This window comes from Eupeodes corollae, chromosome 1 (assembly GCF_945859685.1).
Source record: "Eupeodes corollae chromosome 1, idEupCoro1.1, whole genome shotgun sequence".
Classification (NCBI taxonomy): domain Eukaryota; kingdom Metazoa; phylum Arthropoda; class Insecta; order Diptera; family Syrphidae; genus Eupeodes; species Eupeodes corollae.
In genome coordinates this window covers 205,564,437-205,585,093 of record NC_079147.1, presented here as the reverse complement: position 1 = coordinate 205,585,093, position 20,657 = coordinate 205,564,437, and the positions used below count along the sequence as shown (strand labels likewise).

Below are 20,657 nucleotides of genomic sequence, written 5' to 3'. Positions count from 1 at the left end.
GTTGAAGGATTAATTCCTTCACTTCATAGATACATTTGCTTGCTTGTATCTATAGATACTATTTGATATCTCTATGGTAATCGAAGTTGAAAGCCTCTTCTCTATATATACCTATACACGCTACACCAACCATCATCAACTATTAGAATGTCACCAGTTCCCGGCAGCCATTCAATCTCTTGCAACAATATCGTAAATAAACTTCCGGCGTTATTTGGAATCCAAATCTTTGACAAGGACGACAAAAACAACCAAAACAAAACAAAAAAACTAAACAAACAACATCGCAAAAAAATTACTTTTGGATTAGATTTGCCCTGAAAACATAAAATTGTAATTGATATTTTTTCGAATATTTTCAATCATTTTTATTAGGTAAAAACACGTTTTAGCTTTCACTACGATAATATTTTGTGATGAACAACAAATAAGTCCATTTCCCATTTTCCGCGAATTGAAAATGCCCCTTTGTCGGTGCAGAAGAGGACCCACACAAAGAGCACCCATATTTTCTATGTGCTTTCTCTAAAATTAAATTTCGAATCCACTTTCGCCAGAGTCAAACGAATTCTAAAATTGACATCCAACCCTCCTGGCAAAGAACGATGAGTATTCTGGTCAAAAGAGAGCGAATTCTACAAAAAATGAAGAAAGAAAACGAACATAGCTCGCATACAATGAAAATTAAAATCATTTTTTCTGACAAAGCTACGCGAGTGGTGCACTTCAAAAAACACTACCCTTCATATCTTTAAGCTGGGTTCCCGCAATTTTCATTATTTTTACTTTTTACATTCATTTACTCTGTAACTCTGAAAACTGTGAATGAATGACACACAGGCCGTGCAGAGTATGTGAATGATGAGTAAAGCAATGTGGTTTGACAGTTAAAATGGAAAGAAAACTAAATAAAATAACCCTCAACTGGAGATAATCCTGAATGATGCAAGTTACTTTGTTGTAGTTGTCTTTTTAACGAAACCCCACAAAACAACGTTAAACCACATCAAAAGGGAGCTAGAGAAAGAAGAACGTATAACCTAACCAGCAAGCATCATAAGCATCATATCTCTATCTATGTACTACGATACATATTTGAATTCCAAAATGTCCTAGTTATAAGGACATACCTATATTTTTTTGTTGTGTTCTATTTTTCTTTGTCAACTTATGGCCTACTAAACGTGGCCAAATGCCTTATACACTAAACAGGCTTCAAGTTAATTATGACAGCTTGAGTTTTCTCTTAAAATAAAAATAAAAAAATAACAATAATAATAATATTAAAACAAAACATTCATCACATCCTTGAGAGCTTTCGATATGGAGAAAAAGCTCTCACGACAGGATACGAAAAGCTCTCGATATTTTGAGCAATGATAGCAAAGTGAGAACAGTCTGGCGCAGTAATGGCCCACGTGACATTTTGCTCTTCGAATTCTAACAAAAAACAAAAATAAAATAAAATCAACACACAACATAAAGTTAAAAAGGAAGAAACCTGGAGCCAGCTCGAATAAAATTCGGTCCACGAGATACCTAATTGCCCATAACTAAAAATTGGTTCATAGAAGCTTTTGGGGGCAAAAGGCATTTTGTCTTCAGTTAAATATTTGCGTTTTATGCGTTAGCACGTCGCGACGGATTGCTTTTGAATTGTTGTGTCGGGTTAATATTCAATTGAATATTCGTCCTTGTGATATGTTATCGAGTTGGGAAATTTCCATTTCATTTGATGTTGTTGGAATTTTGTAAAGAATAAGAAAAATAAAATAACTTACCATTTTTAAGGATAACGATATTTTTCAAAACAAACAAGAAAAAAAAAAGATGTGAAGTGTCAACAACAACAAAAAAAAAAGAATACAAATATTCTACAAAATGTTAATGAAGATAATCAAAGTGTTCCAACTAATGTGTATCCCACTTCTGAATATTTTCCTTTGACTGATTTATAACCATTCTACTTACTTTTACTAAATAGAAACAGGACTAGCACAAGGATTAATATATTATCAACACAAAATTCATAGTTCTTTCTCTATGTCAACTCAAAAACTTACCAGGAAGTAAAAGTTCAATATGCCAACTTCCAGGATCTACCTTACATTATTAACAGCTGTCATTTTGGGAACAGGTAAGAAGGATATCATCATCAATCTCTTTTGAGATATATCTCTTTATTGTGTGGGGGCTTGAAGGATATACCTACAGCAAAAAAAATTAATTGTGTGTAAGGAAAATAATAAATAGAGAACGAGATAAGACCCTAGGAATATATAATCAATGAATCATATGCCGCTATCTGGTTTGTCAAAATGGAATCCTTTTTTATCCTACCCACTTTTGCCTAAAGGGTTATCAGGCTACCTACGCTCTCACCGAAGCTAACCGATGAAATTGTAGCTAATTTCAATTCCTTTTTTTCCCTTCTTTTTTTTTTGTTGTTTGGTTCCGTATCACTTGCAGGTTTGTTTAGGTAATTTTTTTTCTCTGTGCGAGCCAACCAAAAAGGATAATTTAATTTTCCTGCCTCTTTGAATACTTAAGCCTGTATTTCCATTCATGCCCACGGCCTTAGGAGGTTATGCCTATATTTCGTTCATCTGGAAAAAAAGGACCTCTTTAAATGATGGCAAAAAGTTTACTTTTTTATTTTATTATTCTGCGGGCTATAAGTAAACGAACGTTGAGTTCGTTGGTATAAAAGACGATGACCAGAAAAATGTTAACGTAAATCTTTAAGGACTCTTTTTTTCGCATTATGTGTACCAAACCAACCTATTTTTTTTTTAACTTTTTGGCTATAACTTTATTAGGGGAAATTGTTTTCGTGCTTTTCGCGTGCGGTTATATACGGTTATTAGGAACACAAAGTTGTTCCTTTTGTTCTTTCCTTAATTTTGTTTGCTGGTTTTATGATTGTTTTAGCTATAAGGACGATGTCTAACATTAATTATAACAACAACATCGACGCTGTGCATATCATTTTTTGTGTTGTGTGTTAGATTGTATATCTTAAGTCCACCCGCAATTTTGTTGAGTGTTATCCTGCGGAATACGGCCACACCTTCTGACTGAATGTTTTAAATACACACACACACATTCACACAAAAACAGTATAGACTCTATGTCCTTATGAATAATTCAGAATTCAATTTGAACATGGATTTTCGGTTGTTGTTTTGTTTGTCCTCCTAAGCTCGTCGTTTTCAGGATGTTATGAAAATAGATAGAAATAAGGATAGATAGAGATAGCCAGAAAAAATAGCAAGGCAGATGAGAAACTAATATGCATGATATGTTGTTTAATTAAATCAAGGATCCTGGGATTTTGGACCAATCTAATCTTTTTTTTTCGTTTTTTGATGTTATTTTTTAAAATCCTTTGTTTCGGCTGTTTTATTCTGCGCTAAAATAGCGTTGACCAAATCTCCTCATTGTTGATCCCAATAAAGAGTGAGCACAGAGAACTGAAAACAAATAAGCAGCGAAAAAATAAAATTCAAGCCAATATGAAAACAATACCAAACAAGAACTTAAACGTATTTTCTATGGCTGTGTGTTTTTCTTTTACTTTTTTCTCATTGCACACACAAAACAACAGAAAATGCCAATTGGAGCAGCAATGAGTACCTTTGTGTATTTATGTATTAGAAGATATGTATGTTTGTGTAGGATGACGATATGGCAGTGAAATGTTTTATTGCGGTTGTTTGGGAATGGCTTTTAATTAAGCACTTATGTCATGCTAGATAAGCAACAAGGAGCGCTCTCCTACAACAATAGAACAGAGGATCTTTTGTTGAAAGAATGAAAACAACAACAAAAAATAACACAGAACAAGAAAAGAAAAAGAAGACATCCTTGCGTCGCGTTGGCTTCCTTGACTGTTTATCTTTGACTCTTCTTTTAGGAAAAACAAGGACTTTTTTTTGAGTTTTTTTTGTAGCTTTCCTTGTTTTAGAATTATGTACAAAAAAAAGGTGGCATCGTTTTTATCCTTCTTCCCGATAGTGTCTGCACCTTAAGCATTTGTGCTCAACTTTTTCTACTCTTTAAGCGGGTTTTGTTTAGCTCATTGTCAAAAGCTTGTCATTCTGAAGATAGCATATAGAAGAAGCAGCGGACTGAGACTTGAGTTGCTTTGAAGTTAAAGTTGTGTTGTGTTTGCTTTTTAATTGACCGACCGGATGTGGTGCAAGGATATTGTTCCGTTTATTTTTGAAGAAGTATACGGGTAGGTTATTGTTTCCCTAACATCCAAGCATATTGTTTACAGAAATTTAAGTTAAGTTTTCGGAATAGGCATCGTAGAAATAGGCTGAATCCCTTAAAATTTCTTCTTCATTTTATACTATCAAACTTCTTGAGAATAAAAAAGGATATTTATGTTATGTTGGGTAATTTGTGTTTTCCTTTTGTTCTTAATCCTTTTCCTTGTTTTATTTTATTTTATCATAGAAAGAAAAGAGAGTTTAAAAAGTTTTTGTTTTAAGGTTTCTGATCTTTGTGAGTTTTATATTTGTTGGGTATGATATGAGGGCATTTTTTATAATATGACACAACGAATATAAAACATGGTCTACAAGCTCTACATTGTTGAGCGAAGAAAAGCAAAATAAAAAAAATTAGTCAAACAATGATACTTTTTGGGCTGTTTCGTGCAATTAAGTTACTTTTTTATAGCTCCCTCTGGTGTTGTTTTAAACAACACAAAGATCTAGGTTGAAAATTGGTTGTTAGTTTTTTTCTGTTCCTTCTCAAGATGAAGGTATATCTATTTACCTACCAACAACAACATTGTATGTAGATAGGTATAGCAACTAGGATCTACATTGTATAAGGAGATAAATAGAAGAAGGGCTATTGTAGTAATCTTTAAGGACACTGTTGTTGTTCTCTTTCTTTTATTTTTTGTGTCTCTTTTAAGAGTTAGATTAGGTTTTTGTCTTGATTTTTTATTATTTTGTTTTGTTTAAAGGAGAAGATGAAAATGGTTCTGTTTTTGTTTCATTGCATAATGGTAATAGAGAAGGATGGACAATGATCGTTAAGGGTAATTTTATAGGAGAGAAGAAGAGATATTAGATGGTGGGGTTAATGGAGTGTAGTTTAAGTTGATAGGATAATATTGCAGATTAGAGTGTTAAGGCAATGATAAAAAGGCATTTTGGTCGTTAGAGAATTAAAGTTAAGGGAATTTTAAAAGGCGAGGGTGATTCTATTCGCTATAAGGAGATTTGATGAAATTAAAAGTGATTTGAAAATATACAGGGTGTGTGTTTTTTTTTCTTTAAACTTAATCGTAAAAGCCAATCCGTTTTCTTTTTTTTTGAAATTCTGGAAATTTAATGAGGTAAGAGTTAGGTTTTCACATTGAATGTAGCCGATTAAGTTTGACTATTTGGTCCAAAATTGTAGATTATAAATTATTAAAAAAAATGGAAGGACATAGAACTTTGGATAAAATTTATTGCGGAAACGAACATTTGAAACTTGAATTTTATAAATTATGTAGAAAAATCTTCTCATATAGTCAATTTTTATTTTTAAATTTATTTTAAAATTTAAACACATGTTTTTTCAATGAAGCAAAACGTTTTGTTGTACGTATACAGTATACACAAGTATTGAAGAAATATAAAACAAAACATTGTTGAAGTTAAAAAATATAAAAACAAAAATTATTTGTTGAAGCAAAAAAAAACCTTCTGCCACTCAAAAAACCACAACTTATTATAGATAGAAATTTTTTATAAGAATATATTTCTTCTATTTGTACACAATTAAAGTACTTTTTAGTGGGTGTAAGTAAAGAGTCTATGTATTGTATTTCAAGGTTCTAAAAACCACAACAAAATATAAATAAATGTAATACCCAAAAAGAGTACCCGTGGCGTGATGGTTAGTACGTAGAACTGTCATGCCAGAGGTCTTGGGTTTATTCCCTGACTGTGACATCTTAAGTTTTTTTTTCACGCCTACTGCCTCTTTCGAGGAATTGACGAAACCTTCAATAGTAATTCTTGTCATAGAAAGTACTTTCTCAAATCAGCCGCAGGGATTCGTCTTTAAAATCAAAGTCTTTTCCATCCCTGATAACTTTACTCGCACACATGAATGTTTGAGAGTTGTAAGTCACTAGGCACTAGTTTTCAACCGACTTTTACAGAAACTTATATAATTTTATTTAATATCTAAAATAAAATAAGCTACCCTCAGCGGACGCTAACATAATGCATCAAATTGGTCAAATAATTCATATTCCAAGGACAAAAACTATTGTCTGTAGCAACAAACGCAATTTATAGAAGCAAAATTCTTCTTCTTCTTGGCTATATTTTATTTCAAACCATTTAGAAAAGTCCTTCGCAGTAACCTAACAAAACGCACACAAACAAATATTTGAAAACAAAAGCGTAAAAAGTACGTATACGTCTAAGTGTACCCTAATTATTTGGGTTAATCGCAGAGAATATGTTAGCTGCGTATGTTTTTAAAAACATGTTTACATGGATATTATAAACATTTGTGTTCATACCAAAAGGATTGATTTTAAAAACAAATTAATCCTGAAATTATATTATAAATTCTGCTATCATTTACAAAAATATATAAAATTTCAAATATCGTATATAATTCCACATTCATTTTTGTATTCAAAAAGAAAAAAATTCAATCAACACATACATACATATGTATGTATCATAGGTTCTCTCGAGTCATTTTTGAAACAAAGGAAGTATATTTGTAAAATAATATTGTGCCATATATTTTAGCTTGTTTTTTGTGTGTACAGTTAATGACTTAAAATAGCTTTTATTTAATCGTATCAACGTTACACACTTCTCTTTGGATACCAATATAAAATGTATATCTCTCCATCTGTTATCCGAGTCTATTTACTGCGAATAAAGAATTTTTAAAATACATTAATGTTTGCTTTTAAATACAAAGTGAACTGAAAATTTAATAATAAGGAATTTTAATTTTAATTTAATTATATCTACATGTTCCTTATCATCTTCATCATCATTATCATCTAGCCTTTGTGTCTTTACAAAGTTATTGTTCCTCGAGTTGCAAAAACATTAAAAAAGTTAAAAATAATTAAATTATAATAAGAAATCTCATTTAAATATATGTCATAAAACAATGCCATTAAAATTTCGACAACATTAAATGCGAACAATACTAGATGTGTATGTTTGTATGTATGGCCTACCTACCAACCTTCTTTGAGATTCATTTAACACTACGCTTTCTTTATTTTATTCAATTAAAAATATAAAGGACGTTTTCGAATGTCCTTCATGCAAAACTGTCTGTGAAACAAATTAATTACAACAACACTTCTGCTTCTTCATTTGATTGTTCTTGTTCTACTCCTTTCCTGGCGTTTACTTATTCGTGTTCTTGTTAGTAAAACACAGACATAAAATGTATACATAAATGTAAATAGTTGGTCTTCGTATACACAACACCAACTCATTCTCTTGCACGAATATATTGGTCTACACAAAATTTTGTATATCAGTTAGTTGTGTGTCTTGAGAGAAATCAAGAATAAGAATTTGCTTCTTGTGTTGCCTTGCAGATATAGACAAGAGAATCGTATCGTAGATAATCAGAGGGTTTCGAATTTTGAATTTGATCCTCCCATGAGTTAAAGGCGATGAGGCATAAGGTTGTTACGTAAGTGCATTCGACTAGAAAGTGAAACTAACTCCCTTAAGGAATGTAAATTGACGTTGAAGGTTAAATTGGGTCAATTGCCTCGACCTTTCGTAGTTTAGTTTTGATTTCTCAAAAAAAAAAAAAAAAACATACGAAACAAAGGACCAAGCTTAAATGAGTATGTGTTTGTGTTCCCAAGCGATTCAAATTGATTGAACGTACATTTTATGTGATTTTTGTTGTCATCTAGAATGCAGAAAAGGAAGAGCTTGACACGACTTTTTAAGACAAAAAAGGCAAAGCAATTGCAACTCAAATATACACTGAAAAATAAATTGGAAATTCACAAATGTTTAATGGTGTTTGTTTGGAAAACATAATTAAAACAAAAAAGGTCAACCATTTATACAAAAACTGTGTTTTCTTAGGTTGAGAGAAAGGAACTAAACATTTAAGAAAATATTAGCTCTTAGAACTTTTTTTTAAAATAGAGGTTCACGGTGAAACCTAAATGAATGAAAACATTTTAATGAGTTAAGGTCTAGAACAATTAGAATCATTGCCTAGAAAAATTGACATATCTTAGGTGTTATATGAAATTATTTTGGCTCCGACTTCACACTTGCATATTATTTAATAATTGTCATCGTCAGTTTTTTTCAGTGTAATTATAAGAAACTCGAAAAATAATCTTTAGCAGGAAAAATATTGTGGTAAAAAAAGTTGCAGGGATAAATTAGAATGACTTAAATAAATGCGAAAATAATAAAAAAAAAAACAAGTATGCATGAGTATTGAGTATGTTCCTAAGTATACATTGAAAAATGAAAAGAAAAACAAAGTTTTTCTTGTTTTTTTTTTTCTTCTAGTTGAGTGAATCCTTTCCTCTATAGAGTTTATGTTTTTCTTTAAATTTGATTTAAAACTTTCGTCCTGTGAACCCTATGAATAATTTTATTTTATTTTCTTTATTCTTCTTTATATAAACCTACAAATAACATACATATAAATTCAAATGAAAACTCACTTAACTTCAAAATACTTATAATTTTTTTTTCAAGATAACGCAGTAGAATTTGAATTTTTCTTTTTTTGATTTTTTTTTGAAGAAAATAAAAGTTTATTTAAAAGATGTGTTCAAGTTGCTTCGTTCTTCACGAAAGAGAAAAGTTAATAAAGTTCACAGCTTTTAAGTTTTTTTTCTTTTGATGAGAGCTCTCTCTCTTTCTGTTTTCATCAGTGGGACAAAAACTTTATAACTATTTATAATAATGTCTCATGGGGTTTGCATATTTTTAAGGAGATTTAAATATTTTGTTTGATTTGGAATTGAAAAAAGATCTGCCACTCTGAATTAAAAGTTGAGGTTCTTCTTAAAAACACACACACACTTGTCACAAAGAATGAACAATGTTGAGGTTTTTTTTCTGTCCTTATATAAGAAAACGTATGGATACAAAGCAAGAAAGAAATGAGTTTGGGAAAGAACTTGCTTCCGAAATATTTTTTTCAAAAAGTGAAGAAAATCGTTGCATATTTGTAGATTTGCAGGAGAGCCTTTCCATACCAGAACTCAAGCTGTTGGTTTGAGCTTTGATAATTTGATTTAAAAAAAGATTATTTTTTTAAGTAAGTCAATATTTTGCTTTGCATTATAGCATCGTTAAAGCCAAAAAAGGTTTCAATGATAGACAACATAAAAGTAATTTAAAAACAAACTGACTTTTAAATATTATTTTTTGGAATTTTAGGTTATAAACTTATATATGTACATATATGCATATAAGGTTTTTCGGGGCTATCTAATTTTTTCGAATTTGAAGAAATGAAATTTCAAAAATTTGACGTCGTGTCATAGAGAAACTTTGAACACAAATTTGGTTAAGGCTATCTGAACTTTTTTGCTTTTCCAATCTTTGTCAAAAGCGGGCGAAATGGCTGCCCACAAATCGTTTCGTATTAAACAAAAATTAGCTAAAAAGCTAAAACAAAACCTATCGGTGCCTCAATGGGTCCCTCTAAGTACAGAAAACACAATCCTGTAAAACGCTAAGAGGGGTCACTGGAGGCGTACAAAGTAGAAGTTGTAAGCTGTGGAATTTATTTTTCTGGCAATGTGGTTTATCTTAAATCCAATAACCACGAGGAGCCGAAATCTGCAGGGCACTTCTTCAAATTTTGTAATCATAATTTGGTGTGCAAGCTTTTATAAGTTTATCTAAAAATAAAGTTTATCTAAAAAATACAACTTGAAAGCCAGGAACAAAACCTATTTCACCTAGGGTTATTGAGAAAACATATCAATTATGTGATGAAATTTTCAAAGTTTATTCTTCAAAAACAAAAAAGAGTGACCCCATCATCGTCATAAATGCCAATTTTTTCTTTCTAATTCATTGTTAACCCAAAAGTTGTAATCACTTCCCAGAAGTATGCGAAAACATTCTAGCTATAAACTATTCATTACGGGAAAAGATGCTTTCAATTAAATCCGCTCACTGGCCAGACAGTTTTTTTTCAATAAAATTTCTAGAAATATTGTTTTCAGATAAAAAAGAGAAAATATCCTGAACAACGGTGTTAAAATGTTGCTTATTTTCTCATCTCTTGGAAGTTTCTTTAACTAACTGAAATTTTATTCTCTAAGCGTAAAAAATTTATAAAAGAAAGAGATTTATAAACTTTTCTTCGATGGAGTAAATTATTCTTCGGCGGAATTGAAAGACATGATCAAAGTTCAATTTTGTATTGGTTCTATACCCTTTCTAAACTTGAATATATAATCTATTTTTATAAAAACAACTCTTATTCACAGACATTAAATTATTTACTTGACTCTATTTTTTATAAATTTTGTATTCAAAATTAAAGAGAGCTTTTTCATACGAATTCCAGACTGTCTTGGTATCTTTTCTTATAACATCCCATTCAAACACCACGTGCCACATTCCATAAAAATGTCCTTGAACCAAAATAAATACAATGTAATGAGGTTAACCTTTCACAAGAAAAAAAATTTTTTCTCCGACTTTTATACAAATACAATTTTTCCCTTTCTCCATGTCTTCCTCTTTTTCTCTGTTCCTTGTCAAGTGTTTCTCATTTTTTTTTTCATCTTTAATTCAAATAAAATTTATAAGAAAAAAATTCATTTTCTCACAAGTGAATTTTCAACATAATTAAAATGTTCCCCTTCTTCATACCAACCTACATAAATGTACATTGTACAGTACAAATACATGTATTTGGGATTGGGGGTTATGGTGAAGGAAGAAGCCTAAATATGCGGAAGCAAGCCGCGACAAAAACCATCTCTTATCGCATAACAAAAAAAAACATCAAAGGTACAAAATACCAAGCTTAAGTTAAGGGCTTTTGAAACACTAACAACAACGTCAGTAAAAAAAAACTTGAATTACATTTAAAAATAGAAAGAAAGAAAAAAACAACAAGAAAAGAAAATAGGATTTCTAACATTTGAGAAATAAAGTGCATTAAATTCTCAACACTCACAGAGTTAGTGGAGGCATATCCGCTGTTTTCAGGGCACATAACACCCTCTTAATGTTTGAAAGCTTATTCTTTGACGTCCGCGCCATCATCAGCTTTCCAAAAGCGGATACAAAAGGAAGCACTATAAAAATAATCAAAAAGCAAAAAAAAATCTAGGTGTGTAGGAAGAAATATGCAGAAAGGAAACCGTCAAGAGAAATGACGGAACAATCTTATTTGCATTTTATTTGCAAGAAAATAGAATGACCTTCGTGTGTGTGTCCTATATTTAATTTTAATGTGGGTTGAAGTACACAGGTAGAGGTTGGTAGGAAGGTGCTTATAGAGTTCAAGTTTTTCACTGCAGTGGAAGGGTTGCAGAGAATAGAGGAAACAATTTGGGTCAATTCTTTCACAGTAAAAGAATTGTGAATGTATCAAACTATTCATGATGGAATATTGTAGAGCAGCTTAGGTGACCGAGAACTCGAAAAATGTACAAGTTAAAAACTGTACAGAAAAAAAAACCTTCAGTTTCAGATTCTAAAGCGTCAATATAATTTGGTTACCTCATATTTTGCTCCGTTAATACAAATTTTCAAAACATGTTACTGTAACAACTTAAATTGAAAACAACACAAAGGAAGTTTCTTAAAAAAAAGTTCCTTTACAGTGTCTTTAGTAAGGAATATTATTAACCTAGTACTTAAATTTCCAAAAAAAAAACGAACCTTCCACGTCAAGGCTTATTTTTATGGTTTCAAAATGTAGTATAGCCATGGCAAAAGAAGAGGGAGAATCCTTACACAGAATACAAGAGCAACAAAAATACAAACCTATTATAAACCTTTAAAAAGAAACTCTCTCTATAATATCCTTGGCGACTGCTTTACAAAATCATTTAACGAAACATTCTGATAAGAAAAAATGTGTATTTAGATATCGTTTTTCCATGTCACGCACTTAGATACTAAACCCAGAGTAAATTCAAAACCCCTTTGCTCTTGGCATAGGTACCCATAGTTTAAGTACTTGAAGTTCATGCGTTCGTTCCTCAATGGCAACAACCACCATCATCACAATCAAAATTGCCAGCAGATGATGCTTTTGTACGCATTTTCGAGGCTGTCACGTCAAGCAAAAAATTATCACAGCAGGATTTTGCTTCGTTCTTTTTTTTATTTTTATTTTGTCAACCTCAATTGCCTTCTACCGAAATTTTTCAACTCGAAAGACATTTCCGTTAACACTTAGGCGAAACCACGCACTATGTATACCCTATGTACTATACACCACCCACGACATCGAGGAGGACTTCAAAGAAATCACGATGTTGGTATTTTCACCAGGAATTTTTTTTTCTTTTGGTTGCTAATTTGTTGTGTTTTACACAACCGTGTCGTGCCAAAATATCGTATGGATTGGGATTGGGATAGGGATCGGAATTGGGAGGTTCGTCTTGTGTCCTTGATTTTTATTTTTGTTTTCTTGCCGTGGTTTCCTTAGCAAATTCAAATTTAAGGTTTGTTTGTCTTAATGGAGTGAAGATAAATAAATTGTTTTTTACAATAAAACAAAAATAAATCACCAACAGAGACTTAGAGTAAAAGTGGAATAAAATTTAAGTTAAATAAATTTTCATTTACGTATACGAAACATTTATTTTGATTTTAGTTAATTTTGTCACGAAATATTTAAATTATTGTTGATATTATTATTCACGGTATTAAATCAACAATTCATCAATGTCGCAAACATAAACACGCCAATTATGAAATGTTTTTGAATTCATTTTCATTTAAATACATTTCAAGAGTCCTGAAGAATTTAGTTGATTTTCTGTATAGGAATTGATTTTCTTGGAAAATTATATTTTTCACTTTGTAACTTTAATACAAGACATGATGAGGGATTATAAACTCAACGAAATTCACTTTAAAAGAGGCATTTAAAAAAAAATAATTGAGACCAATCTACATTTTTAACTATCATCTGTCTCAGCCAGACTTGGCGAAAAATTGTTTAAAACAATTAAATTGCTATTAGTTGTAATTTTAATTTGCATTGTTTAAAATGTAATTAAGGTATTTTATGTTTTAGAAGTGCCAATAAATAAATTAATTTTCAAATAAAGGAAATAATCAAAAAAACAGCAATGATTACTTTTTCGAGGTATTATTGCATAATTAAACTAAATATTGTTTTCGCAATATTAAAAAATATCCTTTAATGAATTACTTTTACCTTCATTTAAAAGTATGATGATTATAACCCTTTATCTAGCAGATTCTTCGGTTTAAAGCTTCTATCCAGTAGTTTGGACAAAAAAGATTGCATTTCGACTCTAAACCTCTTGAATTGTTTTCCTACACTGCTTTTATTATCTCTTGGAGTCCATTTTGTTGTTATTTTGGTCCATTGACAATTTTTGACAAATTTTTGTCACAGTTTTGTGAAGACCATCTTTTAATTTCGACTAGGTTCTTACATTTTCGTAGTTAATGCTTTGAGATAACCTCACATTAAGAATCGATCTTTCCATGGCTCCTTAACGGAATTAAAGTTTATTTTCGAGGACTCTTGTGATTTGAAATGTTTGACAGACACATGTTAAGACTGCGAAAACCGTGAAGTCAAATGCAAAGCAGATTCTTATAATTCCAAAACTGTCACCAAGCGTTTATTATGCTTCGGTTAACGTTTTCCATATTTTTATCAGCGAATAACATTATGTGACCCGATTAGTTGCTAGTCTGCCTCGAAGTCTAAAGTGATACCATCAATTTTCATGTCACAATTATTGCCATTCAAACATATTATTGACATCAGTAAGGTATTGAAACCATATCTATGTAAATTGTGCAATTGCCATTTTGTAAAAAAAAAAAACGATAAATTTACGCTAATAAATAAAATTACATTACAAACGATTAGTGGATAATGCGACTTTCTAATAGTCCTCACAAAGTTTGGCGAAATCAGTAAATGCTAAATTGCTTAAACATAGTCCATATTGGAAACCAAGCTTGTTCAAAAGGGTGTTTGAATTCTAAATTTGCTTTTATTCGATGAAACAGGAATTTTGCAATAAACGCAAGATATTATGTTAAAGGGTATAGTTGTTTTTATCGTCTGTCTTCCCTATTTTGTAGATGAGGTGACCAACACCTAATTGGAAATTTCACTTACTACTTACTTAGGTCCTCAGACCTGTTAAGTCCGTAGAGAACCCCTTAAGGGCCATAGGGCCTCTACTACACCTACGCGCCATCATGTACGGTTTCCGGAGATGTGTTTCAGCTCCCTCCAACTCTTGCCTAGTGACGCTGATTCCGTCTCGACTGTCCTGCGCCATGTGTTTCTTGGTCGTCCAGCTCTTCTTCCTTCTTGTGTGAGCGGAGTCCACTTCATCGCTTGGGCAATGCAGTCGTTACCTTATCGAAGCGTATATCTAATCAATTGCCACTTACGTCTTTATTATAGATTCTATGTGTTCCTCACCTGTCCTTCTATGAAGGACCTCATTTGAAAAACGGTTTGACCAGAAAATCCTTAGGATGTTACGAAGGTTTGCAGCTTTCTTGTTGTGGTTGTAGTAACCTTTCAAGTACTGCACCCGTAAAGAAACACAAATTAGACATTTGTGTCTAACGCTTTTGCTTTGTCGATGCGGCAGATGACGTCATGTTCGGTCCCGCCTTCGATGGAAACGATGGTTCCAAGGTATTGAAAGCTCTCCACTTTTTCCACCGGTTGCGATAAAATATTTATTTGAGAAGATGGTCGGGTTCCGAGGCTGATCATTTTAGTTTTTCCGGAATGTTTTTTCTGCTTCTCTCTCCACACTTGTTGTCATTTTATGGAGATCCATTATCCTATGAGAGAGTAAGCAAACATCGTCCACGTGATTTAAGTGCTTTAAATTGGAAATTTTGCGTATTTTAAATACCCATCACTTCCATTATATTTCTCTTTCTTTTTAAGCTTTCAATAGCATTCTCTACATCACTTTTAAGAAATCTTGGAAAATGTTTTTCTTTTTGTCAACCAATGCATGTACCAGTATTTAAAAGTTATTGAGAATTAGTAATGTTTGCTATTTTTTTGATATCTTTTTTGTTATTAGCCTTATTAAAATTATTAGATAGGGAACTTCTTTTGAAGTTGTAGTGAAGCATCTGCCTTTTTAATTGATTTTCTTCCATTTTATTTTTAAGAAAGTTGTCGTTTAAAGATTTGTTCTCAGTTTTATCCCAAGAATTTTAATATGCGCTTTTCCGAATGTGTTGAGACTTTCTTAAGAGCAGTCACTCAAGTTTTTTAATAAGCAGTTAAGTTTTATTAAACAGTTTTTGCAGTTTCTTTGATGATGAAGTTTTCAAAATGTGTCTTTTTGCAGGTTGCTTAATTGTACGTTGCAGATTTTGAACTAGCTCATTTCTATGTTTATATACTTGTTTTAGATCAACATTGTAATTCCTGATGGTTTTATTGTTGAGAATCTTTGGGAGGTTCTTCTGCATTGTTCTGTGGTGTTGTTTGCTACGCTTATCACAATTGATAAGCGTAGCAAACAAAGACTTTGAAAGACTACGAAATTAAGAACTGTTTGTTAAACAATTTGTGTATTATTTGTCTTCTAATTGATGGATGGATAATTTTAAAAGTGGTTCAGAAGAAAGCAGGCTATAAATCATCGGATTGGGCAACCATTCTTCTATTTCCCGAAATTCCTGAAAATCCAAAATCCGGACTTCCAAAAGTTCATCTTAAAATTCCTTAATCTCAAATATTTAACTAATCATTTTTACTTACTTACATACTTACTTAAGGTGGCGCTACAGACCTGTGTGAACTAGGGCCTCACCCAACAAATTTCTCCATCTAGCTCGGTCCTCAGCTAGATGTCTCCAGTTCCGCGCTCCAAGTTGGGTGAGGTCACCTTCCACTTGTACGCGCCACCTGATCCGCGGTCTTCCTCTACTGCGCTGTCCTGTGGGTGTGGATTCGAAGACTTTCCGGGCCGGAGCATTGGTATCCATGCATTCTACGTGTCCCAGCCATCTTAGTCGTTGGACTTTTACACAAAAAAAACTTTTCTCTCGAACCAACCTAAGGTGTTTTCATCCGCTATTGTCATAGTCCATATTTCTGCACCGTATAGCAGGACGGGAATGATAACGGTCTTATGCAGCAACACTTTGGTCTCTCAATAAGGAAGTAACCCCTCAATTGCTTTCTTAGTCCAAAGATACAGCGGTTAGCAAGAGTTATTCTGCGTTTGATCTCAGCGCTGGTGTTGTTTTCTGAAATTACAGCGGAGCCTAGGTAGACAAAGTCATTGACTACCTCAAAGTTACGTCTGTCGATGGTGAAGTTTTGACCAAGACGTAGGTGTTGTATGTCCTTTATTGACGACAGCATGTACTTTGTTTTGCCCTCAATTACCGTTAAACCCATTTTTGCTGCCTCTGCCTCACTACTCACAAAAGCCTTATTGACATCACGCCGAGATCTTCCGATTGGACAGACTTTTGAAAGATGGTGCCTCTAGAGTTGACATGTGAGCTCTGCACTATTCTTTCAAGCACGATGTAAAAAAAATCACATGACAGCGCATCACCTTGTCTAAAACCTTTTTTTAACATCGAAAGGTTCTATTAAGTTGTTTCCAACCTTTATGGAGCAGCTTGAATTCTCCATGGTCATCCTTCACAAACGGACGAGTTTGGCAGGTATGACAAAACTAGACATGGCTCTAAACTGCTCGTCCTGTAGATGCTGTCATATTCGGCCTTGAAATCGATGAAAAGATGGTGGGTGTAGATTTGGTGTTCTTGGGTTCTTTCCAGGATCTGCCGTAATGTGAATATTTGATCGACTCTGGACTTTCCACACGGATAAGGATATATCAGGTTTAGTATGAATAATTTTGAGTTTTTAATTTCGGTTTTCAAGATACTGTCCCCAAACTCTCTTTTTCATGCATTTGTAGAGATTTTAGCCACAGAAGCAGTAATTATCAATTATAGTTCCTATTTATCTACCCTTTTTATAAAAATTTATCAAACTTAACATATCCTAAGAAAATACATTCTTTGAAACTTGATTTACATAACAAAATAAACTCCGCCAAAACGTCTACTGATTTAGTTTGATTTTTGCAAAATCATCTTATTTCACCCCTTTTAATAAAATTACTCACAGAACGCAAGAACGCACAACTAAGTTAGAATAATAATTATTAATGAGTAGAAATACATGAATCTAATTTATGACCCACCATTTTCGCTACAAAAAAAAACAGCTGACGAAATAATAACTATTTCGAAAGTTCATCACAAAATACAACCATTTACCAATCTAAATAACTTAAGTCAACATAACACAAACCAATGAACTGCTTTTTTTCCTCTGTTCTGTTTTTATAGACTCAAATATACTTCAAGGATTTTGACAAAATTTATTCGAAATTTATTGATTTCCATTACCCTGATTACGAGTAAAGTCAAGACATAATAATTTACAATCCTTCCCTTCTTGATATTACTAACTTCTACTTCTCAAAGAGAAACTCCTAAAAGGAAAAAAATACACAAATAAATTTATTTTTGGAATCTCTAATAAGAAATTGTAATATTCAATAAAAATTGTTCTCTTTTTACAAAGGCGGTTTTATGTATATTATATCTATTTTTTAAGGAATAGATAAAAATAGTAATAAAATTCAATAAGGGTAGACAAAACACATTATTGTTTGTTATGTTCTCTTGACTTTCATGTTTATTTGTATATTTAAACCTCCTCCTTTTCTTTGCATCATCAAATAGAACGAATTTCTACGACTATATTAATATATTTTTTTTTATTTTCCTTGAGGTCAGTGGTCGGTTAGGGGCAATCGAAAGTGGTGACCACAGACAACACAAAGAGTAGGTACAGTTGTATACGTACAATATTCTACCACCACATCAAAAAAAAGGGGGAGGATTTCATTAAATCTTATCTTTGGGATTTAATCAAAATCCATATGCCAACATTCAAAGATATATATGAGGAGTATAAATGTGTACATTTTATCCTTCTAAATATTTATATGTAGCTATGTGCGCCTTAAGTGTGCCTTGTTTTTGTATTTATGAAGGAAAAGAAAAATATCTTAGAATTTCTATTAAAAAATGGATCTCGGAATTAGAATTTTGGATGGCTTCCTGTCAGTGCTGGATTCTCTTAGAAAATCTATTTTCTTAGGGGCCATTATACTTATAATCAAAAGGGCTCAAATAAGCTTGCAATCTATTACAAAAATAGTGGGTTTAAATTATATATATTAAACTGGTTGTATAACGGTACTAAAATTTTAATTAAATTGTCTATAAGGGTGCAATTTAGTAGTTTTATTTATTTAAAAGTAAGTTTTATGCTAAAAATTAAAAAGGTATTGAAGGAATAGCCAGCTCATCAAATAAAAATTTTGAGAAAATTATGCTTAAATTTAAAAAAAATGTTAACTTAAGAAATAATATCAAAATCCTTATGAAATTTCAATGACACGGCCACAATACATTTTTAAGCCGAAATAAAACAATTTTCCAATTCTTGATAAGTGACTGCTCCAGACACTTTACATCTCAAGGCTCTTAACAAAACCCAAACGGCCCTGTCTTCAGAAAAAAAAAAATTGGGTCCCTTTTCATTGATGTTTTTTTTTGTATTTCCATCATTTCCAAGAATTCTGCTACCAAAAAGATGTACATCATATCTCAGAGAGAACTTGTATCCATATAAAATATCCTTTTGCATTTTAAAATGCTCGTGTGTTTCTATGCTTGTTTGTTTGTGAACCTTGTACACACGCTTCAGCATCATATCACATTTTCGAAAATGTGTTATCCTGTTTTGTATCATAATTTATTCCTTAAAGCAGATCCTTGCAAACACGTTAGACACTCTCATAAGCGTACACCCTCTTCAAAAAAAGAACAAAAAAAAAAACAACGACAACAAAAACAAAACATAAAAAGGCGTGAGAGTGTGAGATGCGATGTTTCTAAGCTTTCAGCTGTGTATAGATGAGGTGTCTGCCTAGCTCACCAAAATAGACACACAAAATCGAGATAAAAGATAGAAATTTTAGGAAAAACAAAACAAAACACACAAAAAAGAAGAAACAACCGAAGAAGCTCACAAGGAGAACATCAGGATAAGTCGAAGACGTGAACGTGAATCCTTGTTTGTTGAGTAGTTGCGTAGTTATGAGATAATCACACAGCAAACAAATAAACCGAACGAATAAAGACCGGGATAACAAATGAAATTTAGGCTAAGAGGGCGAGAATGAGGAGAGCTATATATTATAGCTATTATATAATATAGTGTGGAGTACCTAAAGTTTCACATCATCATGGTTGATAGGGTAGGTTGTGAAAAGAAGATGGGGTTTGAGGTTGTCAATTTGAGAGAGGTGAGTAGAATTTTGATGGTAATTTATGCAAGTTCCAGAGGCTGTTTTATGTTATTTCGTTTTCTTATCTGGGACTTTTAAGATATGCGGGTAATAATTTTAGTTAATGCTTTGGAGTTTAGAAATGAAAAGACAAAACAAAAAAATACACACACACAGAATGAAATAAATAACAACCTGGCCAAGGTCGGTTGGTCGTCGTTCTTTTGTTTCTTCTATAAAGGTTGGTGCTCAGGACGTCAAGATGAGTGATACAGATTGACAGGGTGTGGCTCTTTATGCTTGGTAAATAATGTTGGGATATATTAGTTTTTGTCTCAAAAATAATGCAAAAACTTTTCAAGAAGGACATTAAGTCTAAACAACATCAGAGTGTTATGAGTTTAAATTTCAAAACGTAGGAAGGTTAATATAGAAATGTGTGGCAATTTATTTGGAGGTGTATTAATATGAAAATTCTAAGATTTGTTTAATAAATTATAAAAAAAAAGTCAAAATGTCAAATTTCTAAAACATCTCCGTTTTTGACCTACATAATATACATATGTATTTAAAAAAGAAAGTGTTTGTTTCTTGCAAAGAATTTAAGTGAATTTAAAAAAACAAAATTTGAATTTGAATTTAGGTGAAATAAATGAATGCAATCTCTGAATTGCATTAATGATTTATAATGAATGCATTCCCAAAAGATTGCATTCTTTTTCGAGCTAAGCCCCTTAGCATTGTTTGCATGATTTATTTTATAAGAAATTTGGTTAGCATACAAAAATATAGTGAGCAATTTTTCAAAGTTTTTTTTTGTTGAATTTTTCAAGGGGAAAAGTTTATTCATACATTATTTTATCAAAAATTTGACTTTTTTTACTGTGCACGCAGTGGAAGCTCTTAAACTTTCTTTATTGGTGCTACGATGGTATTAGTCTTAGCGTGATGCTATATAGTCTGAAGCTTTATAATAAATGGGCTATCACACACTGAAATAATCAAATTGGATTAGTAGTTCCTGAGATACTCGAGCTGA

At 32.0% G+C, this 20,657-nt stretch overlaps 1 protein-coding gene across 2 annotated transcripts in view; it reads left to right on the top strand.

Moving 5' to 3' along the window:
* Window positions 1-1,219: 1,219 nt before the first annotated feature.
* Window positions 1,220-20,657, top strand: part of LOC129942852 (zwei Ig domain protein zig-8-like) — a 42,833-nt gene continuing 23,395 nt past the window's right edge. For both annotated transcript variants that reach the window (XM_056051948.1, XM_056051949.1), the window contains exon 1: window positions 1,220-2,137. In XM_056051948.1, the coding sequence (XP_055907923.1) occupies window positions 2,083-2,137 (55 nt within the window). In that variant the 5' untranslated portion in view covers window positions 1,220-2,082. The remainder of the gene's footprint in view (window positions 2,138-20,657) is intronic.